Source organism: Myotis brandtii, unplaced genomic scaffold, assembly GCF_000412655.1.
Source record: "Myotis brandtii unplaced genomic scaffold, ASM41265v1 scaffold125, whole genome shotgun sequence".
Lineage (NCBI taxonomy): Eukaryota > Metazoa > Chordata > Mammalia > Chiroptera > Vespertilionidae > Myotis > Myotis brandtii.
The window spans coordinates 14,878,692-14,895,829 of NW_005354385.1; the positions used below are offsets into that span (position 1 = coordinate 14,878,692).

General features: G+C 35.8%; 1 protein-coding gene across 7 annotated transcripts in view; it reads right to left on the bottom strand.

Annotated features, from left to right (window-relative positions):
* KCNH7 (potassium channel, voltage gated eag related subfamily H, member 7) overlaps positions 1–17,083 on the bottom strand; it is a 411,835-nt gene extending 394,752 nt beyond the window's left edge. For 6 of the 7 annotated variants that reach the window (XM_014534137.1, XM_014534135.1, XM_014534136.1 and 3 more), the window contains exons 1-2: positions 16,812–17,070; positions 14,924–15,154 (exon numbers count right to left, since the gene is read on the bottom strand). In XM_014534137.1, the coding sequence (XP_014389623.1) occupies positions 14,924–15,154; positions 16,812–16,887 (307 nt within the window). In that variant the 5' untranslated portion in view covers positions 16,888–17,070. Of the gene's footprint in view, positions 1–14,923; positions 15,155–16,811 lie in introns of all 7 variants that reach the window. The other variant, XM_014534139.1, reaches the window with a different exon arrangement.
* Between the last annotated feature and the right edge of the window lie 55 nt (positions 17,084–17,138).

A 17,138-nucleotide genomic window follows, 5' to 3' on the forward strand; every position in this document is an offset into this window, starting at 1 on the left:
AGCAGGTGGGGAACCTGGCATCCTCCGTCACTGGAGCAAGCAAGCCTCCCTGTTCGCGTCAGCTGCCTGGCTGCCTGCCGCCATCTTGGCTGGCAGTTAATTTGCATAAGGATATGCTGATTAGCCAATGGGAAGGGTAGCGGAGGTACGGCTAATTACCATGTTTCTCTTTTATTAGATAGGATAGATGTGTGTGTGTGTGTGTGTGTGTGTGTAAACATATATATATATTCAGATGCAAACAACCAAGTAAAAATTATCTTCACTAATCAAGATTTTCATTATAGTCTGCATAGATAATAAGAAATACTGAAAATAACTTAAGATCCAACTTACTCCAAATAGAAAGAAGAAAAAGTTCACAGAATGCTGCTAAGTAGTCAAAAATCAGTACTAGTTTCTGAATCTGAGGCTTAAAAAACTGCCAGCAAATTACTGAAATGAAATGCCAATGTAAAGAGCAGTTTTTCGAAGAGTGACCCTGACATGGGCTGGGGCATCCAGTCCAGACAATCAGCTATTTGAGAGATTCCCATCCTTCCCTAGTTTTGGCAATTCAAAGCATTGTAATCTTTAAATAAGTCGCCTTATATATTTTCTACATGTATTTTTCAGAAGACTGTGGGTTAATTTCAATAATCAGACAAAACAATACTATTTTTATAGGGTCAAGAAATATGAAAAAGAATGCTAAGTTTTACTATAAACAGTAAATATGCAATTATGTGCACTTGCTTTTGAAGTTTTATTGGACAACAGGTAACAAAGGTTTTTAAGGCACACAAATTATTTTACCCAGCAGTTATACACCTAGGAGTATTCACTAAGGAAAAAATTAGTGAAGGTGTGCAAGAGGGATATACATGTTTTCACAACTGCAAAAACTTGAAAACAATAAAGTGTTCAATAATAAGGTATTGGTAATATTTTACTTCCTTTAATGCAGTGGTTCTCAACCTGTGGGTCGCGACCCCTTTGGGGGTTGGAAAACACATATATAATTACATATTGTTTTTGTGATGAATCACTATGCTTTAATTATGTTCAATTTGTAACAATGAAAATACATCCTGCATATCAGATATTTACATTACGATTCATAACAGTAGCAAAATTACAGTTATGAAGTAGCAACGAAAATAATTTTATGGTTGGGGGTCACCACAACATGAGGAACTGTATTAAAGGCATTAGGAAGGTTGAGAACCACTGACCTACGGGTTCTACAGTTATGAAGTAGCAAAGAAAATAATTTTATGGTTGGTGGTCACCACAACATGAGGAACTGTATTAAAGGGTCATGGCATTAGGAAGGTTGAGAACCACTGCTTTAATTCCATACCTTGTGAGTATTAAAATAATTTTCAGACTTTCCATGTGTTAAATATGATAAAATCATTTAACATGTTCATGATGAATTTCTCAGTGAGAAAACTGGCTACAGTTTAGTATATCTAGTGCTATTCTGGTATTGTAAAAAAATAACTGTGTGTCTGTGTGTGTATGTGTGTGTATTTGTGTAGGAAAATTATAGACAGAATACATGCTATCATTTTGACAGTGGCTATCTCTTAGGTTCAAGATTATAGGTCTTCTTTAAAATGTGTTCTTGTATTCTCTAATTTTTTTTACATTGGAGTTAAAATCACTATGAGAGAGTAAAGATATGAAGTTCTTGAGGAGTTGGTGAAATCCTGTATCAGTATGTGACTGATGAAGTGTCTGCTGATATCATACAGACTTTACAATCTCAACCCATGACTCTGGGCTTGGGAAAAATAATGAAATGTGATGGGAAGCCAGTGTGTGAGGTTGTTTTTAGTGTGTGGAGACACCAGAAAAAGACTTCAGAATAATTGTAAGGTTTTATAAGTATTTTATCATTTGTATTCAACTGAGGATTTTCAGGGAAGGTTACAATGTCTAGTAAACTTGCATGTATTATTGTAAGAACATGTAGACATAATCTTTATTTTATTGATCTGTGGATATTCCATCAGAATCAGCTGACTGTGTAGGTATTAAGGATCTATCTGGATTGTCCTGAACATTCACCTCACTCCTTCTAGTCTAACTGAATAAGAATAATTAGTTGTTGTGTCTCTTTAGAAAGAGTCACAGGTTATTAAGTATTAGAATGAATTTATATAATATATAAACCACATGGCAGCAAGTTATTAAGTTATTAAATTAATAAACAACATAACTTGTTAATTTTTCAATTCTCATATTAAGCAAAATGATAGGCAAAGGAGAATTAATGAATGAATGAATGAATGGACAAGACTCTAAAACTTGTCACCTGACATTTTCATTGCTAAACAGGTATATTCCTGGGTTCTTCTAAATTTATTTTTTGCTTTCCTTACATTTCCTCTTTTTTTTTTAAAATATAAGTGCCTTTAAAGAGTTCAACATTAAATGGAAGAAAAAGACATAAAAACAAATTATTACAAAAGAATTTCATAAGTGTTCTAATACAGACAAGGAAAGAATGTTAGGAAATTCAAATAAGGATGCCTGAGGGATTTAGAGAAGACCAAGCAAAGGAGAGGATGGTGGCCTCTGGGAGGAGCTCAGAGATACAGATCGGAGGGTATGCAGCAAGAACTGAGTCTGACATTGCGCCTTAGATGAAGAAAACAGGAGGTGTTTTAAACAAATCAGACTCATCACACCAATAAATTTATGATGTCCCATTTAAATATTATTCCCAGATAATAAAACTCATTTGTGGGAAAAGGAGAGGATAAGAATACAATAGAGCTTCTGCTGCTGAATCACTCTACTATATGAATTTTCTTCTGGACTTCCTGGATAATGATGACACAAATAGCAGCCGAGAGGCCCTTTACTAAAAATATCCCCCTACTATAAATTGACCATGTAATTTACAGTCCAAAATGGGGACATTTTTAAGGATTAAAAAAAGAGTGCAATTAATAATTATGTAAAGATTACAGGCATATGCTAGCTATTTTCACTCTACTGAAAGCAAACACCCTGTACTATAGATTTATTTTGAATGATACATTCTGTTTAAAATACAAAATACCCAGATAAAGTTCACTTCATTTACCCTTAGATGTGAATTAAATCAATCACATTCATACCTCATATAATCCAATAAATCTAGGATCAAGAGCTAGAATTAGAACATAAAGGATGGTAGGATGAGATTTTAAAAGTGTATCATTGCCCTGGCCAGTGTTGCTCAGTTGAATGGGCATTGTCCTGTGCACTGAAAGGTTGCCAGTTCAATTCTTGGTTAGGGCACATGCCAGGGTTACAGCCTGGCTCCCCAGTAGGGATGTGCAGGAGGCAGCCGATTGATGTTTCCCTCTCACATTGATGTTTCTCTATCTCCCTTTCCCTTCTCTCTCTAAAAATCAATAAAAATACTTTTTATGTTTTGTTTTTTTTTGGTTAATCCCCCCTTGATGATATTTTTTCCATTGAGAGAGAGTAGAAGGGAGGAAGGGGGAGAGAGAAACATTGATGAGAGAGAGATACCTTGATTGGTTGCCTCCTGCAGGTGTCCTGGCCGGGTCCAGGGAGTGAACCTGCAACCAAGGTACATGCCTTTGACCTGGAATCGAACATGTGAGTCTTTGAACTCACAACTCTATGCTCTAACCATGAGCCAGGACAATAAAAATATTTTTTATAAAGAGTGTATCATTAGAGACCTTAAGGTTTGCAAACATAGACAAATCTAGATTTTAAACCGCATCTCCATTTTGCTCTGTGATCATCAGTACTTTACTTAACTTCTCTGGACTTCAATTTAATTTGTAAAATTGGATAGCTACCCCCAAATCTGTCATTAAAAATCAGATAAAGTAGCATGCAAAGAGGTAGTCACAGACTTAGAACTCAGTTAACATTGGTACTTTGGGAGAAGATATAAATTGGGTAGAGGGGTATGGTCCATGAAATACACCCTGTAGAGCACATCTATGTGTATTGATCTAAAAAATGTATAGCTAAAGATCAATTGATTAACATTATTAAAAAAATGGATGGTGTATATAGAAATTTTTAGCAAAAATAAAAGAAATTTTTACTAATTTTGCTAAGATAAGTAAATGGGAATTTAATTCATAATAATTCACATAACATATAATGTTGCATAACTCTAACATTAATTTTCTTGAATTGATGTGATCTTAATTAGTACATTCAAAGACCTCACATATTGAATATGATTTCAATATGTGGTCTTTTATATCACAAATATTTTTTTATTATTTTAAATATGTAAATATCTTAGTTTGTGTTAGATGTTGTTCTCTACTTTATATTTGAGAAATTGTTTGTAGAAATATCACTAATTTTTACTTTAATTTTTGTCATCATATCCATCATCTTGGGTCATTAATACAGATTTGACTGAATAGAATTAAGAAGGGTATTTTGAGCATAGAGATCAATAATCAGTATGAGAAGTCACAGCCATTCTAAGTTGTCTTAAACCCACGCAGTTACTGTATGTTTCTCAAAACCAACATTTCAAACAACATGCAAGAATTAATATCCTATCAAAACAAAGAACAACAAATAGAAACACTCCTTATGTGCCTTAGGAAAGAAGGGGGAAAAACAGGAAAGGAAACAACGATGACAAAAAACAATGGTGAGAATCCACCTGCTGTAACCATGTCTTCTAACTGGTCATCCTGGAGGAAAAAGCAGGCAAACAAAAGCCTTGTGGCTGGGCAGCCTTGCCAGGCCCCACCTAGCACAGTCTAATTTGAGATCATTTTACAAACTGAGCCAACTAAAGGCGGAAATGCACCCACAGTTCTCTCTCTCTCTTTCCAACTCCTACCCTCTAAGTACCCCCTAATGCTTGTTCTGCCCATTTTTTTTTAAGTAAAAAGTAGAGTGAGGCAATCACAAAACAGTAACAAGGAGAATCTGTACATATGCAAACCTACTTTAAGTGAGAAAAGGGCACAGGAGTTGCCTCAGCCAGATGAGCTGTCCACAGAAAGACTACTTTTATTTTCTTAATTAGATATTTCATAAAAATTAAAGAAACAAGTGGAAGATATAAAATGTTCAGTTACAGTGATAGGAGCCTGGTACTCAATTTTCTCATAACCCACCTGTGACAAGTGGCAATTTGACCTTCTTAATTGTTCAGTGATAGGACAAATTTCCTCTATGGTGATTAATGTCCTACTGCTGCCTGATTCTATTGTTTCTTGGTAGTTCAGTACTTTTGATAAATGCAGACAACATCATATATATAGAAAGAAAACATTCCTTTGACAATAATAATTTTAGATTCAACACTCTCATTATTGATTGACCCTAAAGTCAGCTTCATTGTCAATTAAGGATTTTTAAGAAAATCCTGTACTAGATATCCCTGGCCAGTTGCTCAGTTGAATGGGCATTGTCCTGTGCACTGAAAGGTTGCCAGTTCAATTCTTGGTTAGGGCACATGCCAGGGTTACAGCCTGGCTCCCCAGTAGGGATGTGCAGGAGGCAGCCGATTGATGTTTCCCTCTCACATTGATGTTTCTCTATCTCCCTTTCCCTTCTCTCTCTAAAAATCAATAAAAATACTTTTTATGTTTTGTTTTTTTTTGGTTAATCCCCCCTTGATGATATTTTTTCCATTGAGAGAGAGTAGAAGGGAGGAAGGGGGAGAGAGAAACATTGATGAGAGAGAGATACCTTGATTGGTTGCCTCCTGCAGGTGTCCTGGCCGGGTCCAGGGAGTGAACCTGCAACCAAGGTACATGCCTTTGACCTGGAATCGAACATGTGAGTCTTTGAACTCACAACTCTATGCTCTAACCATGAGCCAGGACAATAAAAATATTTTTTATAAAGAGTGTATCATTAGAGACCTTAAGGTTTGCAAACATAGACAAATCTAGATTTTAAACCGCATCTCCATTTTGCTCTGTGATCATCAGTACTTTACTTAACTTCTCTGGACTTCAATTTAATTTGTAAAATTGGATAGCTACCCCCAAATCTGTCATTAAAAATCAGATAAAGTAGCATGCAAAGAGGTAGTCACAGACTTAGAACTCAGTTAACATTGGTACTTTGGGAGAAGATATAAATTGGGTAGAGGGGTATGGTCCATGAAATACACCCTGTAGAGCACATCTATGTGTATTGATCTAAAAAATGTATAGCTAAAGATCAATTGATTAACATTATTAAAAAAATGGATGGTGTATATAGAAATTTTTAGCAAAAATAAAAGAAATTTTTACTAATTTTGCTAAGATAAGTAAATGGGAATTTAATTCATAATAATTCACATAACATATAATGTTGCATAACTCTAACATTAATTTTCTTGAATTGATGTGATCTTAATTAGTACATTCAAAGACCTCACATATTGAATATGATTTCAATATGTGGTCTTTTATATCACAAATATTTTTTTATTATTTTAAATATGTAAATATCTTAGTTTGTGTTAGATGTTGTTCTCTACTTTATATTTGAGAAATTGTTTGTAGAAATATCACTAATTTTTACTTTAATTTTTGTCATCATATCCATCATCTTGGGTCATTAATACAGATTTGACTGAATAGAATTAAGAAGGGTATTTTGAGCATAGAGATCAATAATCAGTATGAGAAGTCACAGCCATTCTAAGTTGTCTTAAACCCACGCAGTTACTGTATGTTTCTCAAAACCAACATTTCAAACAACATGCAAGAATTAATATCCTATCAAAACAAAGAACAACAAATAGAAACACTCCTTATGTGCCTTAGGAAAGAAGGGGGAAAAACAGTAAAGGAAACAACGATGACAAAAAACAATGGTGAGAATCCACCTGCTGTAACCATGTCTTCTAACTGGTCATCCTGGAGGAAAAAGCAGGCAAACAAAAGCCTTGTGGCTGGGCAGCCTTGCCAGGCCCCACCTAGCACAGTCTAATTTGAGATCATTTTACAAACTGAGCCAACTAAAGGCGGAAATGCACCCACAGTTCTCTCTCTCTCTTTCCAACTCCTACCCTCTAAGTACCCCCTAATGCTTGTTCTGCCCATTTTTTTAAGTAAAAAGTAGAGTGAGGCAATCACAAAACAGTAACAAGGAGAATCTGTACATATGCAAACCTACTTTAAGTGAGAAAAGGGCACAGGAGTTGCCTCAGCCAGATGAGCTGTCCACAGAAAGACTACTTTTATTTTCTTAATTAGATATTTCATAAAAATTAAAGAAACAAGTGGAAGATATAAAATGTTCAGTTACAGTGATAGGAGCCTGGTACTCAATTTTCTCATAACCCACCTGTGACAAGTGGCAATTTGACCTTCTTAATTGTTCAGTGATAGGACAAATTTCCTCTATGGTGATTAATGTCCTACTGCTGCCTGATTCTATTGTTTCTTGGTAGTTCAGTACTTTTGATAAATGCAGACAACATCATATATATAGAAAGAAAACATTCCTTTGACAATAATAATTTTAGATTCAACACTCTCATTATTGATTGACCCTAAAGTCAGCTTCATTGTCAATTAAGGATTTTTAAGAAAATCCTGTACTAGATATAGAATGTCAATACTGTGTACCTTGTACAGTAAGTAGATGTCAAACAGCAATGAACTCAATTCAGAAAAGACCAGAATAAAACTTTAAGTTTAGCTAATACATAGATATTGTTGGAGACACTAGTGAGAGTCATTTTAATTTGGTGGTGAATGAGTGACACTTGGGAACTGGTTAATGGATTCTGGTTAATAGATTCTCTCTAACTCTTCTTTTTTTAAGTTTTTTTAAAATATATTTTATTGATTTTTTTACAGAGAGGAAGGGAGAGGGATAGAGAGCTAGAAACATCGATGAGAGAGAAACATTGATCAGCTGCCTCTTGCACACTCCCCACTGGGGATGTGCCCGCAACCAAGGTGCATGCCCTTGACTGTAATCGACCCCGGGACCCTTCAGTCCGCAGGCCAACACTCCATCCACTGAGCCAAACCAGCCAGGGCTTCTCTTTAACTCTTTTCTAAATATTTTTCTAGCTATTTGCAAAGTATAAGCTGTAAAAATGATTTAAGAACTTAGCTTACTAAGCAAAGACATATGTCCATTAATAAAAATTAAGGTGAAAATTATTCTTAAGAACATTTTAGAAGTGTTAAGAAAGTAAGAAAAACCAAAACATCACACTTTCCATGTAATTCCCTTTCCTCAGAATCTCCTGATCTCACTGCTTTCTTATTTTTTCAACTCTGCCATGCCATTTCTCATCCTCTGTTTATTCTTTGTGTGAATGCTAATTGAACACAAAGAATAAAGGTTATCTTGCACATATTCTGGAGACAGAGATTAATAAGACTTGGTATTTTTTCTGAATAAACTAAAAAAACAACAACACAACAGATGATGTTAACTACAATAAGATGTAATATGTAGCACACTTCAGGTGCTACACTGGGGTTGAGAACCAGTGTTAAAGAGACACAGAAGTTATGTCAATTAATGTTCGGGAGCAGGCAGTGGGGGCATCAGGGAGGACTTCATACGGAAGTCTTTGGATCTGTTTTTGGAAGGATGATGATGTTTCTTTAGGGTGAGAAACTGAGGGAAGAGCAATCCATTCAGAGACTCTTTGTACTGATCATTAGGAAAACTTCTGGAGAGTAAGGAAAGATGGCTTATTTGAGAATCTGAGCAGTCAAGCATTACCAGAACATAAGATTTTTAGGAGAAATGTAGTTGGGAAGATATTTAACTAACTGATATTTATTGTGCACATATTATGGTCTAGCAACCATGCCATAAATAATGCTATGTACTTTATTGTACACAAAATATTAACTCAGCCTAACAAAGTAGATGTGATTCTCCTAATAAAGATCAGAAAAGACAACTGAGGCACCAAGAAGGTAAACTTAGTCATGAAGTTTACCTAGCTATTCCCAAAGCTGATTCCTCTAAACATACCCTACTTGGAATCCAAGTGAATTCAACTTGGAATTCAAGTGAAGGTCACCACACATCCTAGTAAACTGTCTAAAACATTATCCTGAGAGTTTTAATGAATTAAGACAGATTTTTTTATCCCCACCTGAGGACATATTCATTGATTTTTAGAGGGAGCAAGCGAGCGAGAGAGAAGAAACATTGATGTAAAAGAGAAACATTGATCTGTTGCCTCCTGTAGATACCCTAATCAGAAATCGAACCCACAACCCAGGTATGTACCCTGACCAGGAATGGAACCCGAAACATTTGATGCTCGGGATGATGCTCCAATCAACTGAGTGAGCCACACTGGCCAGGGCTAAGATAGATTTTTAAGCCAAGCTAAGATGAGCAGCAAATATGGGTCAGGCTTCACCACTTGATGAACTGTGTGTGATTTGGAAATTACTCCATCCCTCTGGGTCTCAGTGTACTTCTTATAAAATGGGGATAATAAGAGTATATACCTTATGGTATTGTCATAACCATTATTGAATACATGACATTCATTTACAATGATGCTTAGCTCCAATAAGTCATCAGGGCATGTAATTCTCATTTCAGAAATAGCTCTCTGATGGCACTGTGGGAAATGGATTGGAGAGGGAGGGAAACTTCAATACTCAATGCTCCAGAAGAAGGATTAGGAGAGTTTCAACTAGGGTACTTGGCAGTGCTGGAGAAGCGGGGGTAACATTGGGAAATATGTCAGAGGTAAAGATTGCAAGGAATTTCCGACCAATTGGGTTTAGGGAGGAGAGGGAGAGAGAAAAATTGAAAATGATCCTGAGGCTTCACATTCAGATGGCCAGATGAGTGTTGATGTCTTAACATGCCATGCTCCAACTGCTGCTTCCCTGTGACTCAAGTATCATAGGACTCTCCTGGCTGCTGATGGCAAGTAAATGATTTAGTGATTATTTATAGAAAAAAAATTAAAATAGCATTGGAAGCCAATAGAAGCCAGAGAAGCCAGTTCCACCCAACAAATCTAGCCTATGCAGATAGCCCTAAACTGACCTCTCAAGCCCCTCAGGTGTGAAAATAACTGAGCAGTTAGTTATCTCTCAAGGGCTTCTTTGTAGCCCCGAAGAAGCCTAGAGGTATGGTGCTGGCCTGGCAAGTGGTGAAAAGAGGCTGATAAGCACAGCCCACCCACAGTTTTAGGACATTTTGTTTTCCCTTAAGACAGTACTGAAAGAAAGTTTTCAAATTGTGAGGAGGAGTGATTCTTGAGAATTCTGATTTTTAGCAACAAATCCAATTGATTAAGTTTAAAATTTATACAATATCTAAAGTCCATAAGATGTTATAAAGTTTTGGAATATAAAAAATTAACAGTAATGTTGTTACAGTAATATTTCATTCAATGAAACATGAAAAAATATAAACAGAAAGTTAAAATGAACACCAAAACAAACCCTAGGCAAGATATTACCTGGAAACTTTTCTTAATTGTTTGAATTCCTCACACAAAATATATGTCTATTCTTTTCTAAAAACTACCAGCTATATCTCTACACAATTCAGGAATGAGGAGAGCTGAGTATTTTGCATGTCACATAACTTATATAAAGCTATTATCAGATTTATTTTTGAGCTATTAAATTTTTAACTAAACTACATTGTCTCTTTAATAAGTTATTATTACCTATAAATGACAAAAGGTGATAGAAAATATACTTAAACAAGTTAGAATGGGGGAATAAAGGAAGGGGGTAATTAACCCTAAATTTTGGTCTCTGTTTATATAAAAGACTCTTCATTCAAGAGTTTATATGCTCTTTTTTCTTTAGAAACAATTTCATAAAAAAATAAAAATAAAAAACATCTTGGGGAGAACATAGAAATGAACACTAGTCACTCTGTAATACAAATATCCTGAAACCAGGGATCAGTTTGTATCCTCCTTTGCATCTCCTGTTGTTCCTCTAGAGCCAACATTACCTTAGGCAGCGGTTCTCAACGTGTGGGTTGCGACCCCTTTGGGGGTCAAACGACCCTTTCACATGGGTCACCTAAATACATCCTGCATATCAGATATTTACATTACGATTCATAACAATAGTAAAATTACAGTTATGAAGTAGCAACAAAAATAATTTTATGGTTGGGGGTCACCACAACATGAGGAACTGTATTAAAGGGTCTCGGCATTAGGAAGGTTGAGAACCACTAAGGTGGCCCTCAGTGTATCCTCACCTTCACTCACAACAAAATGCTTTCTAAGAGGTCTTTCCAAATTACTCTTAGATACGGCAGATTCACCTCTTTTTTACTAGAGTTGAATCGAACGCTGCCCCTGGAACTTGGTACTGACCCCACTATGACTGGTGTCCTGTCTGGATCTGGTCCCAGTTTGGATCAGAAAAGGACTTCCCTCAGCCCCTTCTCATCCTTTAGTTCTTAAAAAGCAGCACAAAGATAGGGATATTTGTTATTTGTTAACAAAACTGCCATTGCACTATGTCTAAAAGCATAATGGGGAAAATAAAGGAATGCCCAGACCTTTAAAGATAATGGATTTCAAGTTCTATTTTCCTACTGAGTTAAAACCTTCATTTCTCTTGGAGAAATTTATTTCAATTTTCCAAATGGTTAGAGTTGCTAGATAATTTAAGGTAAAAATCTTCTACCTAAATGTGGCTGAAGTGGTTTAGCACTTAAACTAGCTAGCTCTAATCCATGACACACACCCAACCAGATCAGTAATAAACTAGGGATGACTAAATTACTAGAACCCTTCTGGTTTGTTTTTTTTTTAACCTTAACATCATCTCTAAACTATAAGCTAATTAATAATGCAAGTGTTTGCTATTTCTCAATCACTATTCTTAAAAAGGTGAAAAGGTATTTTTAGAGTGAATATATTATGCTACTAAAATATTTACCTATTCTTATGTAAGCTTCAGCATAATTATAGTTTTGTATAATTAGAGTTTTATGTCAAAAGATTTATAGCTTTATCACCTCAAGCAATATTTCACAGCTGCCAAGAATGATTTATGCAATAATGACTTAAACTGTAAAATAGAACCCTCAAAGGAAGGGCTGTCAAGTATTCCTCCCCCAAATAACTAGGCTTTTAAAAATTGATATTCTGGTAAACAGCAAGTCCAATTGTGCCCAGTAAAACCCCCAGAACTGGCAGGGTGGGAAGTGTTGCTTCACAATGGTGATCATGTAGCTCACCTGTGGGAACTCGCTCAGATCATGGGGTCTAAAACCTCTGGCCACGTTGGAAAACAAGCTTTTGGAAATAATGTCACGCTCATATTTTTGCTACTCCAATATGAGTGAATGAAAAAATGGAAACAGAATATCTTAAATTTTTGTTAATATGCTCGTTGTGCATATTGCATCACTATTCATACTCCTGTGACATGCTAAATTACAGTAATATTCCATGGAGTGGAACATGAAAGTTAAAAGAATAAGTAAAGAAAGCAGTTTCTATATATACTTCAATCACCAAGAACCTCTCAAAAATAAATGATCTCAATAATGAGGAATTAAGGAAACTTTGAGAAACAAACCAATGAAAATGTTGCTGATTTTGTTCCTTCCTGCTTTTATAAATGTAGAAGAGTGGCTGACAGATCTCTAAGAGGCAAGACTTTCAAAGCATTTGAAATTCTCAAGCTCTGATTTTGTGGATGCCATGTGAAAAAAATCAATAAATTCTGAAGATTATCCTCAAGGTATATGAACTAGTAGCAAAAACACAAGTTGATTACATTCAAAGTCAATAATTCTGACTGTGTCTTTACAATCAAAAAGGTCATTCAAATTAATATTTTTCTTTGAAAGAAAAGAAAATGCTTGTTTCCCATATAAATAAAAGCAAAAAACTGCAATATCTGTCATTAGCTCTAAAAGTCCTTGTAGACCAAGTCACATCTATAAATAAAGCCAACAGTATCAAAATCATCACCAAATGTTGATTACTTCTATAGCAAACAAACTTTCAAATAAACATTCTTTGTCCAAAACAGAGAGGTTTTCACTTATATAACCAAGTAAATCACTAAAATAATAAGATTTGCATTAGTCAAATATGAACATCTCCACTATAAAATTTTTAACATTCAAGTTTGTGATAAATTGCTTTTAAAAAGGCTTTTAAGGTGTTCTTGAGATTATTTTACACTCATATTATACAAACTAAGCTAGGTTTCAAAACATCACTATTCCAATTAATAAAAACAACTTCTATTTGAAAGTACTATCTGAAAAATATATAGTTAGTTTCCAAGTAATCTGGACAGTCTAGATTCATTTTATACTTAAATTCTCTAAGTTGAAAAACTTCTGAACTGTCCCAGGAAATAAAATAACCAAATGTGGGCCAACATGACCTGTAGTAACCACAATGCAGACTGTGCCAACATCATGATAAATATTCAGATAGGAAAAAAAGTCAGACATTCAAATTATTCCAAAAGTCAAATCAGGTACACACACACACACACACACACACACAGGATGAGTTGCATTTGGGTAGTTAAAGCCTCAGTCCAAGAAATGTTTTCAAGACAACAGAGCAATTAGGCCATTTCTAATATGCCAACATTACTGATTGAAAAGTCTGGGTAAAGCGAAAAGAACTTTAAAAGCTATCTCTGTATTGGTTGATAATCATATAAGTTTTTTCATTCCAGATTAATTCAAAATTATACAAACCTGTTTTTCCAATGATACTTTGTTATACATACTGACTCAAATTGCTATAAAAATCTAGTAATTAACAATTGTAAGTTTTCTATCATAAAGTATTTAATTATGAGAAAACAAGAGGAAGAGTTAAACCTTTTCCCTGCTAGAATTTGTTCTCTGTATTTTATTAAATGACAAGTAATGATATGATATAGGCTATAACACATCACTCATGTATTCATTTTCAAAACTTGAGTTAACTAAAAAACTGACTAAATACCCTTCTGTCTCACTAATTTCTATCAATTAAATAAAAAGAAATACGTGATTATGCAATATCAACAAAACTAACTACAACATGCATTTAATCTATTCCCTTTTATCCCTAAATTGTCAAATATTTCCAAAGTGTGTACCTTTGGAAATGTGTATCTTTAAAATAGGTATATCTGAATATTCATAACATGTGAGTTTATATACATACATATTATGGATTTAGTGAATGCATATCCATTAAATGTGATTTTTTGAGAACTTTTACAGATCTAAAATATTTATGGTCCTTCAGCAAGCCTGAAAGAAGGAGTGCCCTTGAAGTTGAGGTATGACCTTAAGTTGAAGATGCCAGTTTTGCTGCAGTTGTAAAAATGAATACTAATAGCTCCACAGTATCATAGTTCCTTTCTCCATTCTGTGTTTTAGAGCATATCTTGAATATATGAACAGTCTTTATTATTTGAATATACATAGGTTTACTAGACCAATTTTAGAAGTTCCTGTATATCATTCTTAATCTTGTATGAAAAGGAACAGAAGCGGAAAGAGGTGTGTTACCTATCAAATAAAGCTGAAGAGCCAGGAAACATTTATAACATAGTAGTTTTAGTTGCGTATATAGTTTTCAACAAGACTTTGCTTTGTACAGAATTTGAGTTCAAGCAAATAAAACTCTGTATTTTTCTCCCACAAAATGCATATCAATTAAACCAGTAAATCATCGGCCCTTTTATCATTCCTTAGACAGGGGAGAGAGTAAGACTGATTTGTGGCAGCCTGTCCCCAGCGACATTAAGTTACTGCACTTTTGAAGAGTACGTGGTACTCTTATTCAAAGAAGAAATTGTTCTCACTAGTCCACGAATGAGAGCATCCATATTTTTGAAGCCTAAAATACTATAAGCAAAGTATATCTGCACCTGAATGTCTGGGGTTCCTCTGAATGTGAACTTTTGGTTTTCATTTGTCAAAACTTCATTTCAACGGAATCAAACACAAGAAATCCTTAAAAGGTAAACTTTACCATTTTTGTGGTAGTAGGTGACCTCCACTTTCCTCTCCTCTGACCCCAGCAGTGCTTGTGCAATTTGGGCAATATCATGCCTCTTGGTCTCGGGCCCATGGAGAAAGTCGCAGGTGCAGGGCTTTTGCATGACATCTGGCCTGGAGAAGCCAGTCATCTCACAGAACCCATCGTTGCAGTAGATGATGGCACAGTTCTGCACTCTGGCATTTGCAATGATAAATTTTTTATCTGCAATAAGAAGACAGTAAGGTATCCTTTAAAACCCTTCCACAAGATGCTCATAAGCATTGGAATAATTTGTTGCATAAGAGGAGATATAAAATGCAGGTACTTCCCAAATTGCTAACTGTCCTGGCTTTTGAAAGGAAGAGAAAAAAAAAACACCAACCTTACATATGAAATACTGGTCATAAGCCATTTAACAAAAAAAGTATTAAGGACTACTCTTCAAAATTTGAGAATGTAATTTCCTAACTAACCTAGTTCTCCAGCCCTCTAACCCCTGGGGATTCTAACAACAATCAGCTGCCCCATTGATATTTCCAGAATACCATCTAAATGCAAGGTAAATATTTTCAAAGCCAAAACAGTGAAACATCCTGTAGCTGTCAGATTTCTCACTTCCACCTTGGCCTTTAGAGTACAACTTTCTCAAAGTAGTTATTATTCCTGGATTTGGCTTTTCTCTATCCCTGTAAGGCATGCTACACATACACCATGTCAAAAAAAAATAAAACTATTAACAAGGAAAGTATTTCACGTTAATTAGCAGTTCAGTAACGCAAAGGTTCAACTTTTCATAACACGTATTTTCCAGAAGATAAACATATTTACACACATATACACAGTAAATACCATGTTCACACCTTTACACTTCTACTTTGGGAGAACCATGGATTTTTGTGTAGTAGTAGGTATTTTAATACGAATGGTTTATTACTTTTGATCACATATTATATTTACCACTTCCAGATAGGACTTACAAGTTTATGTTATACACAAGGTACTATATACTCATGTCACTAAAGACATCACCAAAATAACTGCAAAATGTACAACATAAATGTGTGTCAAGGTGGTTTTAAGAAAATGTGGAATATCAATGACCAAGTATAGGATTTAAAATCAACATATTTATATAACATTCATTCATTATAGTTAGTCCATATGAGAATACTGAATTTCTCTGTATTCCATCTTTGTGGGATTTACTTAGTGTACTTCAATTTTTAAATTTCTAGATACACATTGAAGGGGATAATTAAGGGACAGAAATACTCTTTTGAATAATGAACTATTTTCATTGGGAATCAGCACGAGTCAATTTTGTTTCCAAATTATCCTGCATGGGGATAGATTTACATTGATTCTATGCAAAGTTTAGCTTTTATAAACTAGCAGTCAGCAAGCATCCAAAGTCAAGCCACAGCCTTGCAAATTAACCAAGGTGAGGTATAGCTTGCAGGGCCATTTCCATCGCTGCTACCATTGACATTCTCTAGTTCCAGTAGTATTGTCTGCCCTGCTCCTGACTTTCAAAAAGTCCGCAATTAAAACAGCTTCAAAACACAGACCCAGGTTACACTAGCACTTTCCCTTTAAGATAGTAGAAGAGTAGGACATCAAGTAGCGAGGCAGATAATGGAGCAGTGGGAGAGGAGGATCAAATTGCCTCCTATAATGGAGACCATAATCTAACATGTAAATCAAAATTAATATCCGAGGGCGAACACTCCCGCTGCCATTCGAACCTCCTGGCTGGGTTTCACAGCCTCCTAACTTGCCAGAGCCCGGAGTTGCCTTCTCCTCCGCTTGTCAGCGGCGGACGCCCAATGCACTATCGAAGCAGAATAAGCGAGGGGGAGAGAAGAACAAATGAACTTACTTTGCCCTTCAAATTTCCGTATGATGGTGCCCAGAAATGTGTTTTGCGGTGCCACATGCCCCCTGCGGACAGGCATGGTGACCCCGGTGCGCCGAGGAGCGCTCCCCCGGCTCCGAGTTCTCCCGGGATCTCTCCTCCGCTAGAGCCCAGGCCGGCGCGCCAGCCGCTTTTCGTGGCAGAGCATCCTCTTTTGAAAGCAGAAATCTCTTCCCATTAGCGCCACTTCTAGGCACCCGCTCTCCCCACCCGAGTCCGGTCCCTTCCCCTCACCTCTCAAACTGCCGTGGGTGAGAGGGTTTGGGGGTGGGGAGAGGGAAGGAGGCGGGG